This window comes from Canis lupus, chromosome 16 (assembly GCF_048164855.1).
Source record: "Canis lupus baileyi chromosome 16, mCanLup2.hap1, whole genome shotgun sequence".
NCBI lineage: Eukaryota > Metazoa > Chordata > Mammalia > Carnivora > Canidae > Canis > Canis lupus.
The window spans coordinates 6,386,252-6,411,870 of record NC_132853.1 but is presented as its reverse complement, the minus strand read 5'-3'; the positions used below and the strand labels follow the sequence as shown (position 1 = coordinate 6,411,870).

At 45.3% G+C, this 25,619-nt stretch overlaps 1 protein-coding gene across 1 annotated transcript in view; it reads right to left on the bottom strand.

Moving 5' to 3' along the window:
- The window catches only part of NUP188 (nucleoporin 188), a 54,926-nt gene that overhangs the window by 3,397 nt on the left and 25,910 nt on the right, over window positions 1–25,619 (bottom strand). Inside the window, exons 10-37 of the mRNA XM_072778204.1 lie at window positions 23,725–23,839; window positions 22,682–22,882; window positions 21,673–21,762; window positions 19,042–19,107; window positions 17,944–18,063; window positions 17,340–17,466; window positions 16,338–16,490; window positions 16,028–16,154; window positions 15,729–15,816; window positions 15,551–15,627; window positions 14,890–15,004; window positions 13,636–13,756; window positions 13,442–13,508; window positions 12,111–12,233; window positions 11,646–11,785; window positions 10,695–10,801; window positions 8,527–8,733; window positions 8,240–8,409; window positions 7,422–7,491; window positions 6,975–7,042; window positions 6,350–6,545; window positions 3,538–3,615; window positions 3,159–3,244; window positions 2,814–2,959; window positions 2,345–2,526; window positions 980–1,180; window positions 690–782; window positions 103–261 (exon numbers count right to left, since the gene is read on the bottom strand). Coding sequence (XP_072634305.1) covers window positions 103–261; window positions 690–782; window positions 980–1,180; window positions 2,345–2,526; window positions 2,814–2,959; window positions 3,159–3,244; window positions 3,538–3,615; window positions 6,350–6,545; window positions 6,975–7,042; window positions 7,422–7,491; window positions 8,240–8,409; window positions 8,527–8,733; window positions 10,695–10,801; window positions 11,646–11,785; window positions 12,111–12,233; window positions 13,442–13,508; window positions 13,636–13,756; window positions 14,890–15,004; window positions 15,551–15,627; window positions 15,729–15,816; window positions 16,028–16,154; window positions 16,338–16,490; window positions 17,340–17,466; window positions 17,944–18,063; window positions 19,042–19,107; window positions 21,673–21,762; window positions 22,682–22,882; window positions 23,725–23,839 — 3,493 coding nt within the window. The remainder of the gene's footprint in view (window positions 1–102; window positions 262–689; window positions 783–979; window positions 1,181–2,344; window positions 2,527–2,813; window positions 2,960–3,158; window positions 3,245–3,537; window positions 3,616–6,349; window positions 6,546–6,974; window positions 7,043–7,421; window positions 7,492–8,239; window positions 8,410–8,526; window positions 8,734–10,694; window positions 10,802–11,645; window positions 11,786–12,110; window positions 12,234–13,441; window positions 13,509–13,635; window positions 13,757–14,889; window positions 15,005–15,550; window positions 15,628–15,728; window positions 15,817–16,027; window positions 16,155–16,337; window positions 16,491–17,339; window positions 17,467–17,943; window positions 18,064–19,041; window positions 19,108–21,672; window positions 21,763–22,681; window positions 22,883–23,724; window positions 23,840–25,619) is intronic.

Here is a 25,619-nt window from a genome sequence, read left to right as displayed (position 1 = left end):
GATGGCACAACAGGAATCTTTGCTAAGGAGCTTCTGAATGGTTCTGAATGGCCCAACCCCTGTGACCCTGAGCCCCCACCCGTATGACTGACAGTCCCTTACCTGTAAGGTCCGCTCCTGGTGAACACCCACGAAGTCCAGGGCCTCGGTCAGGAAGTTGTAGCGCAGAGTTTTGAGGAGCCGCTCCATCAAAGACATGGATAGGCGGTAGACTCCTGGCCAAGAGGGGGCATCCACGGACTTCCGAGAGGTGCTAGGTGTCTAAGACACAAAGAGCAGACAAGACCAGGACACAGCACCATGAATCTAGTTGACAGGTACAGCGGGGCCTCCTTGCAACACAGCAGCTAAGGCAGCCTGGCTGCTTGGAGGAGAAAACCTGCAACGGTAACAGCCTGGTGACCAGCAGGGCCACAGAGGGTCCCAGGCCAGTGGTTACAGGGAAAGAGCACTCAGCAGAGGTAGAAGAAGCCTGGGGTCTAGACTCAGGTCAGCCACTAACTAGCTACATGAGCTTGTCTTGCTAGAAATCAGTGTGGGGCAGGGAGGAGTCCACACCATCAGTGCATCACACAGGCCACCAAAGAGCAATTTCCCAGGCAAGTAAAAAACCAAAGACAAGGATGCTTTTCCACTCTAACTGCAGTCTGGTGCCAGTCCAGGCCCCCTGGCAAGTCACTGGAACTCACCTGCACTGTCCCATTGGAGCTAAGCTGGTACACACTCAGGAGGGGCAGACAGATGCTCTGGGTGATGCCAGCTCCAGCTACTGCTGTGGCTCCCTGGGAGGGAAAGACCAGGAACAAGATGGAATTGGGTAAGACCCACTGTTCCTGGGACCCGTCCCCCGCAGCCACCCTGCCCAGGGGCAGCTGGAGCTCTCAGGGCAGACCAGAGCTTCTGGGAGGTCATAGGCAGCGCCAGAACCCACCTAGCACAAGCAAGGAGGCTCCCTTCGGCCCCTGGGCTTGCCTCCTACCTGCTGAGTGCGAGCCAGAGTGAGGAGCAGGTGCAGCGATGCCTCGGTGAAATGCAGGTTCTGCTTCATGCGCAGGCTCACCTCCAGAGTGGTGAAGAGGGTGGGCAGGATGGGGAGCCTGCGAGTCACCTGGAGCCACGAGTCACCATCCTCATCCACCTCACACAGCTCCTTGGCCAAGTGCAGGCCCAAGACACACACCTGCTGGGGCCCAGGGGCAGAGATGGGCAAGAGGGAAGAAAGCAGTGCAGGGGAGAAATATAGGAGGGGGACAGCCCTGCACTGGGCCGGCCCAACCCTCACTTGGTCACACATGTAACAAGTGAGCTTGACTAAAACAACTTGAAGTCTCTCCTGACCTGCTGGGTTCCCGCATCCCCTCATAGGGCTGCCAGCGACTCCATCCTCACTAATGAGCCACTGCCCCTGACCCAGTGATGGTTCTCAACTCCTCCCTCCCCCATTACCAAACTTTACTACCCACACCTGCTCACTGCACCCATCTTTGCCCCTCTTGCTGCACCACTGCACCCACCTCCCAGCTGGTCCTCCCCCAGCCTCCTGGGCCCTCTCCAATGGATTCTTCGTACCAGCGGCTTTTCAAGCTTATTTTTCACCACGATGCACAGTAATATTTTTTACACGTGTGACTGTATACACATGCTGATATATTTTCCTATCCTGCCTGCCTCCAAAGCACACTCATACTTACTTTTACACTTTATCCTACTTCATTAAAAAAAATTTTGGTTGTAACGAAACGAGCTCAGTTTGAGACTCACTATAGCAAGTCATGACCCAGTTTAAAAAACACTCTTCTATAGTGCATCCGGGGTGATCTTTCCAGAGTCCAAATCTGATCATTTCTCTCTCCCTTGCTTAACTCCTTGAGTCCTTTCCTCTTTCACTTGGAACCCAGATCAAAGACGCTGCTAAGGCCCCTGGTCATCCCACCCCCAGCTCTCCAGCCTCTCCTCTGTGTGCAGGGGACTTGGGCCCTGGCTCACAACCCCTGTGGTTGCTCCCCCATCTTCCCTGCTCACTTTGCCTGCCTGGCTCTACCCAAACTTTAAAGTCATGGCTGAAAGAGTCGTTTCTCACTGAGTCCCTCGGTTAGGTGAGAACCCCAAGCTGTAGGTTCTCCTGGTATTTCTCCCATGTGGGACTTGTCACCGTGGAATTCTGACATGTCTGCGTAGGCTGTGATCTGTTAATGTCCTCCACCAGACTGTGAACTCTGTAAGTGCAGGGACTAAGTGTCTCATTTGCTAATCACTCCCAGGGCCTGGCACAGAGCAGGCAGGCAGTGTGCATGTGCCGGATGTGCGTGAGCAGGACACAGTACTCCTCGGGGCGCCCCCTCACCCCATCACGCTGGTCCTTGTGCCGCGGCCGTGAGCAGTCATCCGTCTCCATGCTGTCCTTATCCTCTGTGGCACCGCCTGATGCCAGACTATGGCGGGTCTGGTCGAAGAGAGCAATCACCTCTTCCTGGAGCGTCTCGCAGACGTTCAGCACCAGCTGGGAATACTGGGGGATGTCACTCACTGCAGAGCACAGGCAGGGAAGGACAGTCACGTTCACCACGTTGACTCTCAGTGCATCGACGTTCCCTCCCCAGGCAGGGAGAGAGAACGTACAGTGCTGAGAGTGGGGGTTCTGCCCCGTCTGGGGGGACATACAGAACAGAGAGTCTTCTTGAAGACACATGTTCCAAGACTGACAGCTCAAACCACACAACAGAAACGTCTGGCTCGAAAGCAGGCGAAGCCCCACAAAACCAGCTGCCGGTGGGGTGGGGAGACCACGGTCCGCACTCCCCTCTGCCCCTCACCTCGCATCTCCTTCATCTGCAACACTGTGATGAATGCTGAGAACATCTTGGCCTTGGTCTTCTCCATGAGTTGTTGGTCTGCCTGCAGCACTCCCTCTAGAATCTCCGTCAAGGGCCCAAGGATTTCATCCACAGAACCTAACTCCCTAGAAACAATATGGGGCAGAGAGGGAGGGAGAACACACCCCACATAAAGGCCACAAAATGGCCCCCCCTCACCTCAGGATGCCCAGTGGGCATGTTTGATAGGTCAGTCCCGTCCCTATGATGGCGGGACTAGCCCGATTCACCCCCACTTTCTCCCCTTCAGGAAAGTGAAGGGTCAGTAAAGAGCACAGCGCTCACTTCTTCCACTGCCGGAGGAGGATGAGCAGCAGCGTGCACATCATGGAGCCAAGGCGGAGGCAGTTCACAGAGCCTGGGACCAGTAGCTGAGGAGAGATGGCACATCAGTCAGGAGTCGGTGGTCTTATGAGCTGACATGGCTTAAGGTTTGAGCTCCGCCCACAGGATCCCTCTCAACCTCATGCCTTTCCCTCCCAGCAGTGAGCTCAGAAGGCGTGGGACAAAGGTGAGAGATCACAGAGTAGCATGATGGCCTCAGGTCCCACAGGCTGCCTGAGCCCCCTGACCTGACCGTTGGGCAGCTTCACACTCATGAGCCATCCTGGGCTTTGGAGACCTTCTCCCTAGGAGGAATGTGAACTCTCCCAGACACACTTACTAACGCTTTGGTCCCATCAAGCACGTCGAGAAGGAGCTGGTGACGCACTGCAGAATCAGTCAAGTGCATTACCTCTGCCTGCAAAGGAACAGGAGAAACATGGCATTAGGGCAAATGTCCCAGGTTTTAAAAGCAATGATGAGATATAAGGGTCCTGTCAGACAGGCACAGTCATTGGTAAGCCAGTCTTCTAACTGTCTCCCTGCTGCTTCTTTGTCCACCCTCAGACATGCTCAAAATCGGGTCGGGTTCACCTCTTCCTCTTAATAACATCCCTCTTCTGCTCAGACCCTTGAAAGGTTTCCTTCTCAGTATTCTGGAAAAACAAACAAGGCCAAGAGGCCCCTGCCAGGATCTGGTCCAAATAATTCCGGTATCACCTCCTACTGGCCTCCTTCCTCCTGTTTGAACATAGCATGCCAAGCTCTTTTCCCCTCCGGACCCTTGTACATGTGATACCATCTCCTAAGACTACTCTTTTCCATGTGCTCTCCACCTGGAAGGCTCCTTTGTATATTCGGGTCTCAAGTGGGACATCACCTCCTTAGAGAGGGCCTCCCTGACTGCTCCTATCCTACTTAAGTGCTCACTACCACAGCATTCTGATTATTTCCTTCACAGTGAAATATAATCTCAAACTAGATTTCATTGGGAATCTGTTTACATTTTGCCTTTCTTATGGACCACTCTCCACCAGATCAAAGACCTTCTCTGCCTTATTCACTGCTGAATCCCCAGGTGCCTGAAACATGGTGAATGTTCTGTTAATATATTTTTTTAAGATTTTATTTATTTATTCATGAGAGACAGAGAAAGAGAGGCAGAGACATAAGCACAGAGAGAAGCAGGCTCCATGCAGAAAGCCCGACGTGGGACTCAATCCCGGGACTTCAGGATCATGCCCTGGGCTGAAGGCAGGTGCTCAACTGCTAAGCCACCCATGCGTCCCTCTGTTAATATTTCTTAAATGAATAAGCAAATGGTAGCTATCCTAGACTGAATCAGATAGTTCTGTTAAAAAGAAAGAGGATGGCAGGATTTTCAGAGCCACAACCCAAGACCTGTTGCCTATGTTTTACAGCCTGGGGAACATAGTTAAGAAAACTGTAGCAACTTCGTGTGGTAACGGACGGTAACTGGACTGATCATGGGAATATTTTCATGGTATATAAAATACTGAATTAGGGATCCCTGGGTGGCGTAGCGGTTTAGCTCCTGCCTTTGGCCCAGGGCACGATCCTGGAGACCCAGGATCGAATCCCACGTCGGGCTCCTGGTGCATGGAGCCTGCTTCTCCCTCTGCCTGTGTCTCTGCCTCTCTCTCTCTCACTGTGTGCCTATCATAAGTAAATAAAAATTAAAAAAAAATAAAATCTAAAAAAATAAAAATAAAAATAAAATAAAATTAAAATAAAATAAAATAAAATACTGAATTATTATGATATCCATCTGAAACTAAAAGAACATCATAGGGCAGCCCCAGTGGCACAGCGGTTTAGCGCCGCCTGCAGCCCAGGGCGTGATCCTGGAGACCCTGGATTGAGTCCCACGTCAGGCTCTCCATGGTGCCTGCTTCTCCCTCTGCCTGTGTCTCTGCCTCTCTCTCTCTCTCTCTCTCTCTCTGCATCTCTATGAATAAATAAATAAACTCTTTAAAATAAATAAATAAAAGAACGTTACAGATAAACTATAATAAAAAAAAGAATTAAAGCTTTAATAAAAAAAAGAAAGAAAAAGAGCTGCTGCCCAGCTAGGGCCTAGAGGCAGGTGACACACAGGCTCTCCAAGGAGGAATCGAACATTCTCCAAAGACCGCCGAGTGCTCTGTTGGGTTTGCAGTCTCCGGGGCCTGCAACCACTGTGATACAGCAAAGTCCCAAGGTTGTGGGCAGTCTGGCCCTGGGAACAAGTCATTCGTGGAGGATGTAAGAACACACTTGGAACAAGGGACTTCTATCAAGCCGAAGTTATTCATGAAGTCAAGATACCAATCTGGATTCCCCAAGGAAGAACAGTTCAACACTAAGTTCCCACTGCACAACAGGATAATGTGAAACCACACATACAGACACGCAAAAAAAAAAAAATGCACACACTCTCTCTCTAAAAGCAACTCTCGGGACGCCTGGGTGGCTCAGCAGTTGAGCATCTGCCTTTGGCTCAGGTCATGATCCTGGGGTCCCGGGATCGAGTCCCACATCGGACTCCCTGCATGGAGCTTGCTTCTCCCTTTGCCTGTGTCTCTCTCATAAATAAATAATAATAATAATAAAAATAATAATAATAATAAAAAAAAGAAAAACTCAGTAGACACACAGTGCATAGACAATGCCTCTGTTCTTTTTCTAAGACCAGGAAATGCAGTTTCTAGAAGCAATGAAAACAAACTGCTCTCTAGAGACGGTGTTGCCGCAGCTGTCACAGCTGCCTGCTGACCAGTCGACAAATATTTACTTAGTATGCGCAGGACACGCACCTGAGCAGGTGATGCTACCTGTGCACGAGAAGCAAATGAAGAAGGGGTCTCCTGAGACCCATCTAGGGCCACAAGGGCAGCTACAGGAGGCTGTCTCACAACTGTTGCAAGACATTTTAAATTCCTTCTCTGCGTTTTTCTTTAAGGTCCCTTGTTGGATCCAACATCCTAAATGGCCCACAGAAGCCCCCCCATCTACAAGCACAGAACTGTTACATTTTAGCTCTCAGGGAAAATCCTTGGTTCAACCTTCATCCCAAGGGGCTGTGTTTGTTAGGCATCCCAGCACAGAGTTGCTAGGATACCCAAGTGAAAACCACTCCAAGAGGCTCTTACGTGACTGGTGGCGATGATGAGGAGCATCCTCCAGGCGGAGACCAGCATCTGATACTCCACCAGGGAGGTGCAGCTGCTGCCCTCGGTGTCAGCTGTGTGAACCGCCAAAGACTTGACGTAGCCTGACCAGTAGGCAAAGCGTTTCTCGCTGGAAAATTTCTTAAGTGTATCTTTTAATGACTGATCTAATGAGCCCCTAGGATGTTAAGAAAAGACAAAGCCCACAGTTAGGTTTTGAAAGCAGATGGAGATGTAATGGGCACAGACCCTTGTCGAGGCAGAGAAAGCGACCTCACTTGGGCTTAAAGGCAGACGGCTCCGGTCACCTCCACTGTGAGGGGCTCATACTTCTTGCTCAACATAATGGGTTAGGTTGAGGCCTTTTCCAGGATTCCTCCTCCATAAAATCCCAGGCACATGGAGTTTGCTTCACAATAACTCTCTCTGACAATCATAAATGCCATCAATGGACTGGCCAGGGACACAAATCAGCGGCCCTCCATAAATGGCTCTGAACCAGCTCTCTCCTCTGCCTTGGCTCAAAGAGCCATGCACCCAGTGGCAGGCCACTGGACACCCCCCACCCAAATCTTAAATTCAAATCTCAAAAGGGGAAAAGACTCACTTAACTACATAGTATATCTCCAAGCAAATTATCTTCATGATGAGGGCACAGGTCTCCAGGATGCTGGGCTGTGGAGGGGAGAGCAGAGCACACATCAATCATGAGGAGAAACTCTTCTTTGGTGTCCTCCACAACGGAACAGAGCAGGGACATGATACTTGCAAACAGGGAAATCCAATCTCTAACAAATGTGAACCGCCATCTGCAGTGTTGGGTCCACAGAAGACCATAGAGCCATCAATGCAGAGCAGGGCATGCTACTTTCCTTCCCTTGGCAAGTTTCAAAGGGACAGGAAGCAAGCGTGCCTTTGAGAAAAAAAGTTTCCAGTAAAGAAAGTGCTCTGGTTGCTTAACTGAGAGGAGCTATCATTTCCTATCGCTCAGCCTCACCACCCAGCCTGTCCTTCAGGGACTCTCTGCCCCATCCCACCCTCCACCCCATCTTACCTCAGATGTTTCTGAGGGAGGAGAAAGGGTTCCAAACAGCGGACTGGTTAAATTCTCCCAAAACTTGGGTCTGAAAGGAAAGTACATTTGGAAATTATACTTTTCTCTCATGCGGGCCTTCTCGAAGTTCTGTCCACCCACCTCAGCTGGTTACTTGTCCTTACTGTACCCGTCTCAACCCTAACGTGTCTCATGAGTCACCTGCTCCTACATAAATGCAATAGGTTCCACAGATAAAAATTGTTTTCCTGTTAAGAAACACAATTGTATGTATGTTGTAGAGTCGACCGATAAAAAATGTCATGATTTGTGCTGCTGGACATTTCCCACAGCCTCACAAAGAAGAGAGCAGGGAGGGAAGAGGAAACAGACTCCCATGGTCAGGCTTTTTTAATGTCCCTTCCCTCTTTGCACAAGCAGGGTCCTGGAGAATTGGGGGTTTCATTCAGTTCAAGGGCTTGAACAAGCCACTCTCATCTAAAGCTACTGTTTCTCCACAACAATAGACTGTTTTTGTTTTTGTTTTTCACAACAATTGATTTTGAAGGGGTCAGCAGAGGGAAGAACACAAAAGGCCGGAAAAGGAGGGCACCTTAAGGTAAGGAAGCCTCTGCCTTCAGGTAAAGAGGACACCAGCCAGCGGCAGCACAGAAGAAGATGACTAAGGGGAAAGCTCCCAAACTCTGCATGAGGTACCAAGTGCTCCTCAGGCCTATGCTAAGCGACTGGTCACAAAAAACCCCAAAAGTATAAACTATCGTTACTCCCGTTTTACAGACATGACCTTGGAGATAAATCCCTCCTGGAGTCAGACTCACTTGGTTCTGAGGACCAGCATGGCACTATCGCGCCGGTCCTGCCACAGGGCATGCAGAAAGGCAATGGCTGCCCGATGCAGAAGTGGGGGACACCAGTAGCGGTCTTGCTGCTGGGAATCTATCAGCTCCAGCACCGCATGGAGGCAGCTCCACACCCCAAGGCTGAATTCCTGCAAGAAGGCCAAGCAGACATTCAGTCCTTCAGGTACCACTGGCAAGTGCACCTGTGGGGCCCACACCCACCTTCAGGGAGCTGTCTCCCAGCTTCATCCCCCACACAGGCTCACCTTGGAGCCATTGCTGCCATCCTTCACCTCCAGATTCAGAAACAGCTCAATGAGGCCAGGCTGAGTCTCTACTGCAACTGTTAGGAACTCCAGAATCATGACTTTGATGCGCATGTCCTCAATCTTGCTCTGCAGTCGGGTCAGGAAGGCATCTCGAATGGCGGCCGCATCATTGCCCAGGCAGGCATATACTGACATTGGGGCCACCTGGGAAACCAAACACAGACTTACAGCTCTACTTTCAGAAAAGCCTCAAGAAGCTCCTAGAGAAGGTATTGGAGAACTCGCAGAAAATGAGCAGAAAGGGAAACATCAGATGTATAGCTCCAGATTAGAAGGGACACTGCTTTAAACTACAGTACAAAACGTCCAAAAATTCACAGAAAAAATAGTAATTAACTTAAAAACACACGCGATCTCTCTCGTGGTTAAAGAAACACAGGGTAGAACATGAGACAATACCGATTTGCCTATTTGATTACCAAGTTAAAATATTCATGGGGGGGCAGCGCTCATGGCTCAGCGGTTTAGCGCCGCCTTCAGCCCAGGGCGTAATCCTGGAGACCTGGGACCGAGTTCCATGTCGGACTCCCTGCACGGAGCCTGCTTCTCTCCCTCTGCCTGTGTCTATGCCTCTCTCTCTCTGTGTCTCTCATGAATAAAGAAATAAAATCTTAAAAAAAACAAAACAAAACAAAAACAAAACTCATGGGGTTATCGCAACAAGGATACAAGGCTTGGTGTCTGGCGTACACACTGTCAGGACACCAGCTGGCTTGATCTTGGGGTGGTAAGTTCAAGCACTATGATGGGTGTGGGGTTACATTAAAAAAAAAAAAAAGGAGCATAAACTATTACAATCCTTTTTGGAGGACAACTTAGAAATGTCTAAAAAAAATTAAAACGTTCACTAATACCTAATTTTTAGGAACTGAAAACAGAAGTTTATGGAACTCTATGGACAAGAGCCCCCTGCAGCACTGCCTGTAATAGTGAAAGACAAAAAAAAAGTCCAAATCAATTAGGATGCACCATTCTGTGGCACAACATGTTAGCATTAAAGACAATAAAGTAGCCCAAATGTGCCCATGTGGAAAGACCACAAGATGTGGTATTCCGTGAAGAAAGTTAGTCACTAGTCATAAAACTATATATGGTGCCATTCTACTCTTGTAAAGAACAAAGAGCACACCAAACACCCTCTAATATATAATTACAGATAAAAAGAAATCTGGAGTGGGGCGCCTGGGTGGCTCAGTTGGTTGAGCAACTGACTCTCATTATTGACTCAGGTGATGATCTCGAGGTTATGAGATCAAGTTCCATGTCAGACTCCATGCCGGGTGTGAAACCTGCTTAAGATTCTCTCTGCCCGTTCTCTAGCTCTCAAAAAAAAAAAAAAAAAAAAAAAAAAAAGATAAAAAGAAATTGGAACAATGCATACCAATCTGCTCATAGGGACTCGTGGATCAAAGGGATCATAGAGGACCTTAACTTTCTATGTCACATTTATCTGTAACATTTCAGTATTTTAAAATGAATATGCATGTCTTTTGTAATAGGAAAAAAAACTCCTCATAAAACATCATTTATGTGTGTTGTGTATAGCAACACAATTTGTCTATTGTGCATATGACTGTATCACTTTAAAGTCAGAAAAGTCTTGGGGTACCTGGGTGGCTCAGTCAGTTGAGTGTCCGACTCTTGATTTTGGCTCAGGTTATGATCTCAGGGTCATGGGATCCGGCCCTGTATCAGGCTCTGTCCTGGGCATGGAGTCTGCTTGGGATTCTATCTCCCTCTGTACCCTCACCCCCACCCCCACACACATGTACACTCTCTTTCAAATAAACAAACAAACAAAATCTTTAAAAGTCAGAGAAGGGCAGCCTGGGTGGCTCAACAGTTTAGTGCCACCTTCAGCCTAGGAGTCCTGGGGCCCTGGAATCAAGTCCCATGTCAGGCTCCCTGCATGGAGCCTGCTTCTCCCTCTGTGTCTGTGCTTCTCTCTCTTTGTGTCTCTCATGAATAAATAAATAAAATCCTTAAAAATAAATAAATAAAAGTCAGAGAAGCCCAAGTCAGCTGTTCATCTTAAAAGAAGGCAGGAGCAGTCTAAAGCACAAAGTCAGTTTTCTGGGGCTTTGGCTGATTAAATGGGAACCTACCGTGGCCAGACGTTTCAGCAGCTGGATGGCAAGACGTGGCAAAGCAGGATCATGTTTGTGGTAGATGTATTTGGCAAGAACAGCAATGAGGTTGTTCCCATGGGCACCTGAAGCAGTGCAGGAAACAGGATAGGTATCAAGTGCACCCAAGTCAAGCTCCTAAGAGAGGCTTTAGTCACAAAGGCTCACACACTGAGTGAGTTTACTGCCCTCAAGTACCTGGAGGGCCAGAGCAAATACAGGTGGCCATACCATTCTCTCTTTTCAGTAGCCAAGGGAATAAGCAGGATTTAGAGGTAAAGAGCCCAATTCAATTCATTAAGAGCAGAAAGAGAGACATTTTGGAAAAAAACAAAAAAACAAAAAAACAGGTAGTCTCTTAACAAACAGGTTAGAAAAAGACACCACACTGAAGACCTGCACTGAAATGCAAAAATTATCAAAATCCCAAAATAACACAAGTAGAAGAGATCTCAGACATTACCCAAACAACTACTTAAAAATGAGGAAAACAGGGTCCCAAAGGGATTAAATGAATAGTGTAAGGGCAAAGAGCAAAACAGTCCATATATAACAGGTACCACGAACTTCTCTTCATGATTTACAAGGAGTAATCTTAGCTCCATTGCAATCTATTATCATCATTTTATAGACCAGAAACCTGAGGCAGAGTTTAATAATGAGCCCAAGGTAACATGGCTGATTAGAGCCAAAATCTGAAGCAAGGCAGTGTGACTTTGAACATGGGTTCTTAACTATTATCCTGTCATCAATGGAGGCAGAAGTGGAGGATATTCCACCCCTCTTGTTTCTAAGTCCAGGATGGGAGCTGGTGATCTTTCCCAAATTCCCTCCAGGAATTAGTCAGAATATGCTTCCAGCCTCTAACAACACAGCCTGAAGTATGTCCTTGTGGGCAGAAGCACTGTGGGTCAGAAGCGCAATACATACCATGCTGTGTGAGAGCCTGCTCCAGGGGGGACACCACATTAGAAGGCGGTTTCAGCCGAATAACATTGTTGGTGACGGAGAATGCCAGTTTCACTGTCTTGATCAGCAGCTGGCCCTGCCCCTGGCCCTCTGCCCCATCGCTAGGGTGCCAAATGGAAACCAAAGTGGATTCAGACAACATGACTTCATTCGCAACATATGTGCTCTCATGAATTAGATTCCAACAATAATCCCAGAGTTCAACAGCTTCTGTTACAGGCCCCAGTCCAAACTAGGAGAGAGGTGGAGCAATCAACTCCCTTTGCTGTGTGCCAGTCTACACAGCAGCCACTAGGGTATACAAAGGCTACATCCTAGGGGAAACAAGGCTGTCTTTAAAAAGCTATCGCACATTAACTTACACTAGAATTCTGAGAACATGCAGGCACAGTAAAGATAAATGGAGAGGGAGAGAGGTAGCCCTACCTGCGGGGCTGAGCAGCCATCACCATGTCAATGGTGTCCACACCGACGCCCATGATATTAATGACTGTCTGTCCCGCCTCTGTGTAGGCCAGGCTGCAGATGCAGAGAGACTGAAGACTGGGGCTGTGATGCAAGACAGACATGTCCCCAGTTACCAGGGAGCCGCCAAGTTTATTACCGAAAGGGAAGGGCACTGTCCAAACCAAACCAAGTGGACATCAGTCATACAGCTAAGCTTTGTGACAGATAAACACACTGATCACTTTCCTTAAGTAGACTTAGGGGCACCTGAGAGATTCAGTCAGTTAACATCTGTCTCCGGCTCAGGGCATAATCTTGGGGTCCTGGGATTGAGCCCCACATCAGACTCTCTGCTCAGTGGGGAGTCTGCTTCTCCTTATCCCTCTGCCCCTCTCCACAACTTGTGCTCTCAATCTCTCTCTTTCAAATAAATGGATAAAATCTTTTTTAAAAAATGACCTGATCTTAGAAACCACCCTGAGAAGCTCTCTCAATGTCCGATTAATTAACGGATAGATTTACTGAACTGAATCATTATCAACCCACACAACGGAATGCTCAGAACAAGATAGATCTATGTGAAATGGTATGGAATGAAATTCCAGACCAGTCAATACAAGCAGAGGAAAACACCTGGCAGAAAATATACTAAATTGTAGTCATCTCTGAGAAACAGGTTTTTTTGTTTTTATTTTATTTATATTTAAGATTTTATTTATTCATGAGAGACAGAGAAAAAGAGAGAGAGAGAGAGAGAGGGATAGGGGTAGAGACACAGGCAGAGGGAGAAGCAGGCTCCATGCAGGGAGCCTGACGTGGGACTCAATCCCAGGTCTCCACGATCACGCCCTGCGCTGAAGGTGGCGCTAAACTTCTGAGTCACCTGGGCTGCCCATGTTTTTATTTTTAAAAGATTTTATTCATCCATTTGACAGAGAGAGTGAGCAAGCAAGCACACAAGCAGGTGGAACAGCAGGCAGAGGTTGAAGAAGGACACTTCACAGATTAGTTCCCAATGAACATGTGTAACTTTTGTAAAGACCTTAAAAACAATTTGTGTGTGTGTGCACACGCAATCTCACTGGGGACAGGCTCGTTCCCACTTCATTTCTCTTTTCAACCCACAGGGAGAAAGGATACAGTCCAGTGGAAAGCAAATCAGAACCTCAAGAGTACTGTACTGAGCTCTGGGCTCAAGCAAGCTGAGTTCTCTGGAAGAACGAGGTGGTTCTGCACAGCAGAAACCCTAATACTTTTGGGGAGTGGCAGCATCCAGGTGTACCCTGCTCGAGCAATCACCCCACTCATACCTGCCATGTAGGTCGGCCTCATGGCACAGGTTCAGGATCGCATGAATCAGCTCCAGGATCAGGCAACCTGGATTCCAAAAAAGACACAGCAATGATGTGGCCTTGTGTGATGACCCTCATCCCAAGAAAGGGGAAGACAACATCTCCAGGGAGCCAGGAGTTGCTCAGGTTTTCCCTGTGAACTCCTTCCTTACCAATCTGTTCTCTCACACCATGGGAGTTGTAACGCCACTTGTGATAGCCGGGAAGCATCTCTTTCAGCACAAACATGACACAAGGCACCAGCCCTTGACTCTGGGTACTGCCAAGCTGCCCCTACAAGAAACCATGATGTGAGGACTTACGCCATTTAAGGAAGTCATTTAGCCATCAGAGATTTAACTTGAAACCCACAGGTCCACAGGAAATCGGGGCAAACTCTGGCAAACATCAGAACACTCTGGTTCAACAGGGTCCAAGCTGTGGGTTTCTCTGAAATAGGGAAAAAGACTAATAAGACAAAATTACAATGTCCCAAAAGGCAGCTACATGAAGAGGACAGGGGACTGTTAAACCTGGGGAGAGTGGAGGTACCGTAAACATGAAGGACATGGGGCTGTCAGGGACATTATGTCAGGGTCACAATGCTAGCCACGCCCTTAACCTCTACCCTGCCACTGGAATACCTGCCACTGGAATACCAGAAAGGAGCTCTGATACTCATAATTCTTTGTCTAATGTTACTCATTAACATCAGCTTCCTTACCTTGAAAGTGGGGATTCTTTACTTCTGTGTGAACATATCGATCTTCATCCCTATCTCCACACAGGATGGTTTCTACCTTTGTAAGCACTCGTTCAATGATCCTTGTAGGCAAGATGTAGGCTGAGTGCTTTTCATGTGTGGTCCTCTCCATAACTCCACGGAATAGAGACCATTTACTACTCCTATTTTACAGAGAGTCTAAGAAATTTTATATTCCCTTCTCAGGTCTGGACTGATCTAAGGCTGATGCAGCAGGCAGGTGGTCAACCTGAAACGTAAACCTAATTCTATGGGAATCAAAAATCTGTTTTTCAAACTGAGTTGTGATCCATTAGTGGATTGTGAAATCAGCTTATTAGAAAATAACAAAGTACCTTTTGTGTTGTCAGAGCAGCGCTGAGTTGTGAAACTCTGCTCCAGGGGTCCACACACACATATGTGCATATTGGGCCATGATATAAAACATACATATTACCTTGGGTGCCAATGAAAATAGCTTGATATTCACCAAATCATAGCTCCTGCCTCCGAGTATTACATAAATTAACACAGATAAGGTACTCCAAAAATCAGGCATACAGTCAATTCTCAATACACAGAAAACATTAACGCCATAACTTGAGGACAACTGCTGCGCCTGTAGACAAGAGGACTATAGTTGGAGAGGAAACTATTTGGATGATTCCATCTGACCGGCTCTAACCTTGACAAGAGTGGTGATTAAGCGCAGAAAGGCAACAGTGACCCCGTACTCGCCCTGGGGCTGCTCACTGTTCATCAAGAGGCTTCCGTACCCTCCAGCATTCATCCCCTCAGCGCTGGGAAAGAACAGAGGCAGAGGAATCAGGGTGGAGCAATCTTAGGGTTCCAGAAACTATCACAGAGCATTCTTGTTACTACCTAGATGGCTTGGGCCCCAAATAGAAAATCTGTGCTCAAGAATTTATCAAATCTAGGCTATTTTCTACCCCAGATGAGCATTAAAAACCTCAAAAGGCTTAAAGATCAAATAAACAAAAACGTAAACATAAAAAAAAAAATACTTGTCATAAAAGAGAAAAGAATACAAAGTAGGATATAGGAGGAGCCTGTGTAACAGTAGCTGTCCAGCAAGTACGTTCAAGTCGCTCAAGTAGCCATGAATCAAGGAAAGATACGAGTGACTACAGCCTCAGAAAGGGAAGCCAAGTCTGGATCTAGACACCTCTGGATTCTCCTGAATTTAAAGTTAACTCCCATGCACCTCAGGTGGTTGCCACTGGATACATCCACGGGGAAACTTCTTTGAAAGTAATGAAGCTAGTCTGGACCTGAAATGTGCCTGGTACTCCCATATGCTCTACCCAACCTAAGACGTGGCTTACCTAATCATCTGACTCATGTTGGAGACCTGGTGGGCCACGAAAGGTAAAAAGCCTGTGTGACGAAGATCAGTCCAGACCTGAGAAGGGAAAATAAGAGCCCAGTGTCCACATGTCTTCAGGTATACACCAAACAAGAACAACATTTTTTGGCTATGAGGAAGAGTTGGTTATCTCTCACCTTTGCTGGGTTCCGGGCAGCCAAAACAGTCAAGCAGTTGACACAAGAAGCAATGACATCCACTGGTGGGGAGATCACGGTCGTTAGCCTGGTTAAAGAACAGTGCACTATACTTGGTAAAATGAATAATACAACTTGTCCCACCACAAATATTTTCCAGTTCTCTCTGCCCAAGTCCCTCCTCTCAGCAGGGATGGAAAAACAGGAAGGCCCTCAGCTGGGGATTATATCACCCCAGGCCTTCCCAGAGGGAAAAGAGCATGAACATTAAGCCAGTGGGTGTGTGACCAGATGCTTACCGCTGCAGCAGCATGTAGATGCGAGACGTGATGGGCAAGAGACAGTCTGCTATGGACAGATCTGTGCTGATGACCTTATGGACCAGATCAATGATGGGTCTGACCCGCTGGCAGTGCTGGATTACATCTGTAGGCAAAGAAAGCAAACACTTCCTTTAAGATCACTGAGTAGTCTCTGAGGCCCAGATAAACATTACACTTAGCCCAGTCTGGATGGTTTTCAATTTTATCTTGAGATTCTGTTTGTCCTCCAAATCTAAGCAGGGCCAGTTTTCCTCCCCACAGTCACATTTCCCGGAGCAGACCTCACCTGCGGTGGAAACGACATGCAGCAGCATTTCAATCTCACAGGTAAAGAGGGTCCAGCTGCTGTACGAGTACTCCCAGCGTACCAGGTAAGCCCTGTCATCCAGTACCACTTGGCCCACAGTGCCCTGAGGTATGCGGAGGTTGGTCTGACCCCCTAAAGGAGAGAGGAAGAAAAATGGGTCAAATACCTGAGGATACAACAGGAAAAAGTGACCAGACACCAATACTTAGTGACACAGAGATGTACACTCTCTCTTCCTAGTAGCTAACACTGATAGACTGTTTTTTACCCAAGGTATAGCCTGTGTCAGAATTCCCTTTCTTCTCAAGGCTGGAGTAATATCCCACTCTATGTATGTACCACATTCTGTTTATCAATTTCATCTGCTGGTGGACACTTATTTAAAATTGTTATTATATATACCCTTTTACCCAACAACCTCACTTTGAGGACTCTGTGCACTAAAAGCAAAAGCACCAGTGTATAAAGGGACACGTACCCAAGGCAGCATTGTTTGTAGTGGCAAAAACCTGACACAGCCTACATGTCCTTTAAAAGGGAAAAGATACAAAATTCTGGGAAACTAAGAATAATTCTGTAGTTACTAAAAAGAATGAGTCAGATCCATACATAAAAAAAGCAACTTGCAGAATCTACGAAAATGTACATAGTATATAAAAGGACACACACCAGCTCTTAACACTGACTATCCAACAGACATGTCTGAACAAATGAACTTTGTAAAGCATAAATCTGCACTGTTTCTCATTACAATAAACACACATTATTTTTGAAATAAAACAATCTAATGTAAAAAAGGGAGAAATGCACTAATAAGTTCTCAAAAAGCATAGTGGAGAGAAGGAACTGCTCTAAAGGCAGCTTGTATGAAAAAGTTAAAGCCAAAAAAAAAAAAAAAAAGAAAAAGTTAAAGCAGCATATATGAATTCTAAACTGAGGCTGAGGAAAAGAGGCCACTCAACCGGGGTCTCTCCATCTTACCAAGAGGATAAAGGAGTTTGGACGTTTGCCTCCGCCAGAGTGTTCCATCTTCGTGGGAGACCACATCATGGGGCTTGTGCTTATAAAGTTCATTGTAGAAAGACATCTTATCCAAGAAACTATACACCTGTCAACACACAGAAAAAAATCCAGCCACGTGTTCACCTGGGGGACACACAACAGGTCCCACATCCACTTCTCTGCTCTTTAACCAAACCGTGTATGTGTGGACTCTCAAACTTCTCACAAACCTGCCTCCGCACTCCTTATAGCCCTCACCATTCTCAAACACTAAGCTCACGGACCCCTCACTATAGACAGTCCACTCTCCTGAACAGTGGGTCTCCACTACTCAAATGTCATCGACTGTGTGGCTTTGTTAGTTATTCCCTCGTGTCTACTGTTATTCTCGGCCAATGAGATAGTAAGGAACTTTATATGTTGTCCTACTCCCACAGCATCTACAACAGGTACTTATTTTATAGAACTGAGGCACTAACTCTGGCACTGTTCATTCAACTTCAGACTAATTCTTGCTGTGGTAGTGGCACCCCAAAAAATATCTCCCACACTCTGAATTCAGGCATCTAACTGAACCACCTACCTTTTTGGCAGTGGACTTCCCTGACACGAGGGCTCGTAGCAATTGCAGGAGTGGGGAGAGGAGATGGGGGAACATCCCACATACACTGTCCAGAATGATCCCAAGCCCAGAGGTCGGCTCCTATGGTGGAAGGAGAGAAATCACTGACCTTCATGTTATCCATGAAATTAACACATCTCTGAAGTGCCCAGCAATCTTAAGAAAACCTCAAATCAATCCTTTCCTTCAGACAGACATCTCTCCTCCCTTAACAATTTAGTAAGACTTCCATATGTTCATTGAAAATGACTATCAACAGCAGATCTTGTTAGGACCTGAAAAGAGAACACCACTGCCTCCAGTGACCTTTTCCTGGCCATCCTCCCTCTAGGAAGACAACGGTGTTCAACTCTGCGTGACATGTTGCCAATAAGATAAAAACCATCCAACAACATGTCAGCATTTAGCTACCACACATGGGCAACAGATCCTCAATCTAAATATTGCTTTATACCATCTTCTCCCAAGGAACGGTGTAAGAATGGATAGTAATTCCAGAAGGGGGGGGGAAGACATATAGGCATATCAATCAAGCCACAGCACAGAGGAGAACAGATTTATTCATCAGCTGGACCCTGGGCTTTGGGCTATTGTCAATGCTAAGCCTAAGTACTGGTTAGAAACTGTTCACTCCAAAGCTAAATTCTTATCTAACCAGTTACAATACTCTGACAACTCAGAGTTACAATCCCCCAACAGCATGTTCAAGAGTTATAGTAATACTGGTGTTTGAGACTGTCCATGTGAACAAAGACTTGATGTATAGGAGAGAACATGCTGGTTAGTAATACAGGCTACAGTCTTACATCAGCCAGAATTGCTTCCTGATCCTAACTATTTGTCTAGCCGTGTGACCTTGGACTAATCATTTCACATCTCTGAGCATCACCTTTCCTCATATGCAAAATGGTGATGATGATGGTAATTCTACTCTACAGATTTTTATAAAGATTAATGTGAAAAGACAATTGCTTAATATCAGACATATTGCGAAATAAATGCCTGATAAATTATTTCGCTAAAAGAATATCTTAGCATAATTCCCTCGGACACACTTACTGTTCCCCAGAATAGTTCTGGAAGAGAAGGGTCTGCCAGGACTTCACATGCTGTGTCTATTACATCCTGTTGGGGGGAGGAGGGAGAAAATAGCTTATTTGCCCTCGTTGACCAAGTCTTATCTTTTTTTTATTGTATTCTATTCAAATAAAAACACCAACAATACTTTCACATACTATGTCAGAAAGAACCCTGGGATTAGAAAAGTAAGATTATATCCTGTCTAGGGTGTATATTATATCTGTTGTATGGTGTTAGGTAAGTTAACCTCTCAGAACTTCAAAATCCTTATAAAATGGTGACAATATTATCCGCTTCACAGTATCACTGTAAGGACTAAATGAGATAATGTATGAAGCGGACTATAAATTTTAAGATGCCATGTAAATGGGAGGTATTACTAGGGTCCACTAAACTGTTCTCCTAAGGGGCGAGAATAATACCTTTTTAGGTTTCTTTAATCCTCAGCACCTAGCACAGAACACTGGGAATGTACCAGGTATGTATAGGACTCTTCCAGCCCAGATATGTTAATATCAAGACTCCAGGTATGCAATAGGGTCCCAATGTGACCAGAATTTTGGCAAAGGATGGAAAGCTTACTCTGTGCCCCTAGAGATTTAGAATGGGAGTCTTCCAGTTAATACCAATTTCTTTTCTAATGATAAGAAATCTTCATTTATAGCAACTTCACCAAATTTTTTCAATTTCCAAAACAAGTCATTAAAAACAAATACAATGACTTAATTAAAAAAGAACTGCTCAAACAGCACTTTCCAATGCAAGGAACCATGGTTCCTTGGAGAAATGGCAGATTCCAGGTCTGGGGCAAGAATCTCATAAGATAATCCTACAACATTGTATCGTACCCTAAAGCAATCGAGCTATCAAAGTACGTGAACGTAGTGTCAGACAAACTCAGAAGCTCATCAAAAAGAGTTCTTACTGGCCAAAGGTGGGCAACCTGAGCATAAGAATAGTAACTGTAGTGGATTAAAACACAGCTAACAAGTTTATACACTTCACAACAATGTGTAAAAATTTAAAAACGTCACTAACCACATTAGGACTTTGTAGGATGGTAGGAAAAATTGGTACATAGGAAAATAAGCATGTATAGTACTTTATACCAGAGTATCAGATAGCTAATAGCTAATGAGAGCAGATGTTGAGGTAAAACTGATACAGAATATTAATTTTAGGTGTACAACATAATGATCTAATATTTGCATATACTGTGAAACGCACTTTTCTATAGCAACCTTCCAACCAATAAAAAGAGAAAAGATAGGGATGCCTGGGTGGCTCAGTGGTTTAGCACCTGCCTTTGGCCCAGGGTGTGATCCTGGAATCCCAGGATCAAGTCCCACATCGGGCTCCCTGTGTGGAGCCTGCCTCTCTCTCTGCCTATGTCTCTGCCTCTCCTTTCTCTCTGTGTCTCTCATGAATAAATAAATCTTAAAAAACAAAGGAAAGGAAAGGAAAGGAAAGGAAAGGAAAGGAAAGGAAAGGAAAGGAAAGGAAAGGAAAAGAAAAAAGAAAAGAAAAACTTAAACCTTGACATATTTGAAAATATTGTTTGTTTAGATGTAAAGGTATATGATTGTAAAGTTTTACTAGCTCCTATTCTGGTTCATCAAATATTCATAGATGAAACTAAATGATGTCAGAGATTTGCTTCAAAATAAGGAGGGAAAGGGCAAGATCTGCTGTCAGTTGATACTTTGGAAGCTGATGATAGGACCATTTAAGAGTTTGTTACACAATTTTGTCTTCTTTGATGTAGGTTTAAAATGTTTCTTTTTTTTTTTTTTTTTTTAGTTATTTATTCATTAGAGACACACAGAGAGAGGGAGAGACAGAGAGAGGGAGAAGCAGGCTCCATGTAGGCAGCCCGATGTGGGACTCGATCTGGGGACTCCCAGATCATGCCCTGAGCCAAAGGCTAACACTCAACCACTGAGCCACCCAGGCATCCCTAAAATGTTTCATGTTTTAAAAACATTGCAGAAGGGATCCCTGGGTGGCGCAGCGGTTTGGCGCCTGCCTTTGGCCCAGGGCGCGATCCTGGAGACCTGAGATCGAATCCCATGTCGGGCTCCCAGTGCATGGAGCTTGCTTCTCCCTCTGCCTATGTCTCTGCCTCTCTCTCTCTCTCTCTCTCTCTCTGTGTGACTATCATAAATAAATAAAAATTAAAAAAAAAAAAAAAAACATTGCAGAAGAATATTTATTAGCACCCACAGATGTTTAGGACAGCTGTACTATCCCAAAATGAAATTACAAAGCAGTATATACACTGTGATTCTACTTTTAGAGAAGATTTATTAGATTTTTAACATATACCCACAAACACACATACACACACACAGAAAATGTTTGGAAATGTTAATATCAAAATATTAAGAGAGATTATCCTATGTGGTGGGATTACACTTTTTTCTTTTTATCAGCACTTTCTGATTTTTCTGTCATTAATCTGTATCTTTTGTATAATACAAATGAAAAGAAACAGCAATAAACAAATTAACACCTGAGATATGTGAGTGTGTGTGATATCAGTTCCATATCTTAGAGATATGACTGCAAAGCCAGGCAGTGTAGACAGCCTCACAAAAGCCAGATACCGACCTGCTGATTGCCCAGTGTGTGCAGCTCCAGTGAGGTCAGAACGAAAGAAAGGAGTCCGTAGACACACATGCATGCAGTGCTGGTGGTACACTGTAATGGCAAAGGAGTCAGTGACTAATTCTGAATAACGAAACTCTTTCCCCAGATTCAGCAAAATCCTACACTTTAATATAGTCTCTCTAAACAAATGGGAAGGGAATCCAAGGCTTTGTAATTGTCCTAATTTAGACCCAAAATCAGGAAGACAAGGGGAAAAATGAAAATGCAGGAACCATAAAGATCACCACACAGCCAATAATAAATTCAAAAGGGAACCATTTTCAAAGTGATCAGTTTTCGTGGGGAAGAAAACCACATGCAGTCTAGAGAAAAGATAGAGTCTCTATGTGCTGATATGAATGATGCAGCTGCCTGAACGGTCACCAAGATAAATCAACCAGTGCCAGCCAGTGGGGCCTGCCGGTTGAAATTTCCTGCTCATGGGTCAAAACAAGCTCACTAAACAGTGCTTCTGAAATTAAGCCCCAGTACAACAAGACTCAAGAGAATGGCTAATTTATCCTGCTATGGACTAATGAGTAGGCTCCCAAAAAAGATTTCTCCAGTCAATGTGGTCAAAGCTATCTTCCAGATTACCATACTGGCATAGTATACTATACTGGCAGAGTCAGACACCATGGGTTCAAATTGTACCTACCACTAACTGGCAGTTATTGTTCCTGTGGGCAAATTACATCTCCATGAGTCTCAATTTCCTAATATGTAAAATAGAATGAAAATGCTAGTGCAAAGAAATGGTGAAAATAAAGGAAGAATGAAATAAGAGAATGCAGAGGGTGCTGATAACAGTGTCTAGTCCTACTAAATGCTCTACAAAGTTAGAAACAACATAGTCATCATTTTCCACATTACTATTACACAATATTATTACTACCATCATGATTCATTAACAAGCTTCTGCCCGCTCTCTGGTATACTTTTGCTCAAACACCAATAGCCCGAGCCTCACATCATTTCCCCCACTGGCCAGTGAGCGGAGCAGTCGGGTCAGGTACTGAAAGACATTCAGCTGGATGGCTGTGCCACCTATCTTCCGGACAACACTGCTTGTCTCTTCTGGATGCAGGGTGTGACGGAGAAGAGCCCAGGCCAAAAGCACTGGGGCATGATGTGGAATGTCCCCAAAGGTCAACATCAAACGGTCCATATCCTGATGAAAAGAAAAAAAAAATCTGCATCACTGAAAAGAGAAAGGGTCAGAGCCCTCCACAGGACCCTACGTCACATTTAGTATGTCTTCCATTTGTCCACAGCGGCCCCTTGTCCTATTCTGGGAAATTACTCTATCCCAACCCCCAGCCACCTCACTAATAATAAACCCCTCCATTACTCTTCCTTAACTGCACAATCTTTTATTTTTATTTTTTTAATTTTTATTTATTTATGATAGTCACAGAGAGAGAGGCAGAGACACAGGCAGAGGGAGAAGCAGGCTCCATGCACCGGGAGCCCGATGTGGGATTCGATCCCGGGTCTCCAGGATCGCGCCCTGGGCCAAAGGCAGGCGCCAAACCGCAGCGCCACCCAGGGATCCCCACAATCTTTTTCTCCTAATTTTAAGTCATTTTAACGTAACATTATAGAATACATATTCAAATGGAATTTTCTTTAGAAAGTTTCCTGAGTCTTCTTGAACTTTCTCTGGTCTTTCCCCGCTTTCTGTCTAACCATCACCCCATCTCAATGTGCTTCCCCTTTGCTCTTCTTGCACAAGGTCCAGAAACAAAGACAAGCCCCATGGTTCTATCCTTGGGCCTCTTTTGTCCTGATGCCACCTCTCTGAGTGACTCTACTCACTCTCACAGACTCAACTACCACCAATGTGCAGAAAACTGAAATCGGAGATTTCTTACAGCTCCAATTAACTTAACAATGTAGAACTTCAAATTCCACCACTAGGAAAATTTTATGTAGTAGTATAGTTTAGTGGTTAAAAACATTATCCTGATTATAAACTGTGTAAAAAGAGAAAAGAGGCTATTCCAAGTTCACCTGACAAATAAGCCCATCCTGGGCAAACTGGTGCAGTTCTCTTCGGTCATCCAAAGCACACTTATGCAAGGATTCAATATCCATGCCTTCCACCAGGATAAGGGCACTGAAGTAGCTGGAAAGAAAAAGCGTATTATGGTGTCATGTGTGTTACTCTGAACCTTGCTGGAGAATAAGGTGAAACATTATAGACACTTTATTATCAAAAAAATTACTAATGGTTTTCTCTGCTTTTTTTTTCACACTAGGTTTTCTAAACCTGCATGTATTTTACACTTCCAGCACACTTCAGTTTGTCCAGCCACATTTAAATACTTGACAATCAAAAGGGGGCTTGTGCCTGCCAAAGCACAGATCCTGTACTGGAAGTTTCCACAGCCGCCAATTACAAGTGACCCAGGTAAACCGTCTCATCACTCAAGTGTGTATCTGTTCAGAGAGGAAACTGGCCTCAAACCGTAGATCTACCCATGCAAACCACTGTAACATCATCCTTTTTGTAAAACTGAGTTCCTCCTCACAGACACAGATGCAAAGAGTCAGTTCACCCCAGAGGATACACCAAGAGAGCAGGTAAGAAAATGCTCAATGTCAGAGATAACTAGGGAAAGGCAAATTAGTGCAGCAAAAGAGATCAAACTGAGGGGGATGATAGATAATAACACAGGTTTGCAAGATTGTGGGGAAACTGGTTCTCTCCTCCCACTGTCAGTGAAGTATAAATTGGTACAGCCTTTTGCACAGGACAACTTGGCAATATTTTGTAATACAGACGTACATACCATTCAACCCAACAATTGTATTTCTAGATCTTTTAGAGTCATGTTCACCCAGATGCACAGACAGGCTTGTAAAGAGTGTTCTTTACAGCACCGTTTGAAATATCCAAAATAGCTAACCACCTGCCATTAGGGAAATTGTTAAATAAATATTCCTACAGTGTACTAACATGCAGTAGCTAAAAAACATCCTGAGGTGAAAAGAGTTCCAGGACATCTAGTTATGTGAAAAATTAAGTTGTTTATTTTTTATTTTTATTTTTTTAAAGATTTTATTTATTTATTCATGAGAGACACAGAGAGAGAGAGAGGGGCAGAGACACAGGCAGAGGGAAAAGCAGGCTCCATGCAGGGAGCCTGACGTGGACTCGATCCCGGGTCTCTAGGATCACACCCTGGGCTGCAGGCGGCACTAAACTGCTGCGCCACCAGGGCTGCCCTGAAAAATTAAGTTGTAAAAAAACTATTATTTATATCAAAAAACATAAACATGGCAGCCTGGGTGGCTCAGCGGTTTAGCCAGCCCAGGGCGTGATCCTGGAGACCTGGGATCAAGTCCCACGTCGGGCTTCCTGCATGGAGCCTGCTTCTCCCTCTGCCTGTGTCTCTGCCTCTCCCTCTCTCTCTCTCTGTGTCTCTCATGAATAAATAAATAAATTAAAAAAAAACATGAACGATATCTTTTTGTATATCTGAAAAAAAGATATAGATCTATCCATTGCCATAAAATTCAAAGTCCACAGACGATGACCTCATAGAGGGCAGAGGACACATTCACCTTGTCATTGTCTTCTTAGCATTTGCACTGGCTTACCACTGATATTCACCACATTTTTTGTTAAATGGATGAACCTCTTATATGAAGTTAATAAAATACTAGGGCAGCCTGGGTGGCTCAGCGGTTTAGTGCCGCCTTCAGCCCAGAGCCTGATCCTGATCCTGGAGACCCGGGATCGAGTTCCACGTCAGGCTCCCAGCATGCAGCCTTCTTCTCCCTCTGCCTGTGTCTCTGCCTCTCTCTCTCTCTCTCTCTCTGTCTCTCATGAATAAATAAATAAATCTTAAAAAAAAAGGCAATAAAATACTAGAATGCAATACTTATTTTGAGAAAACATG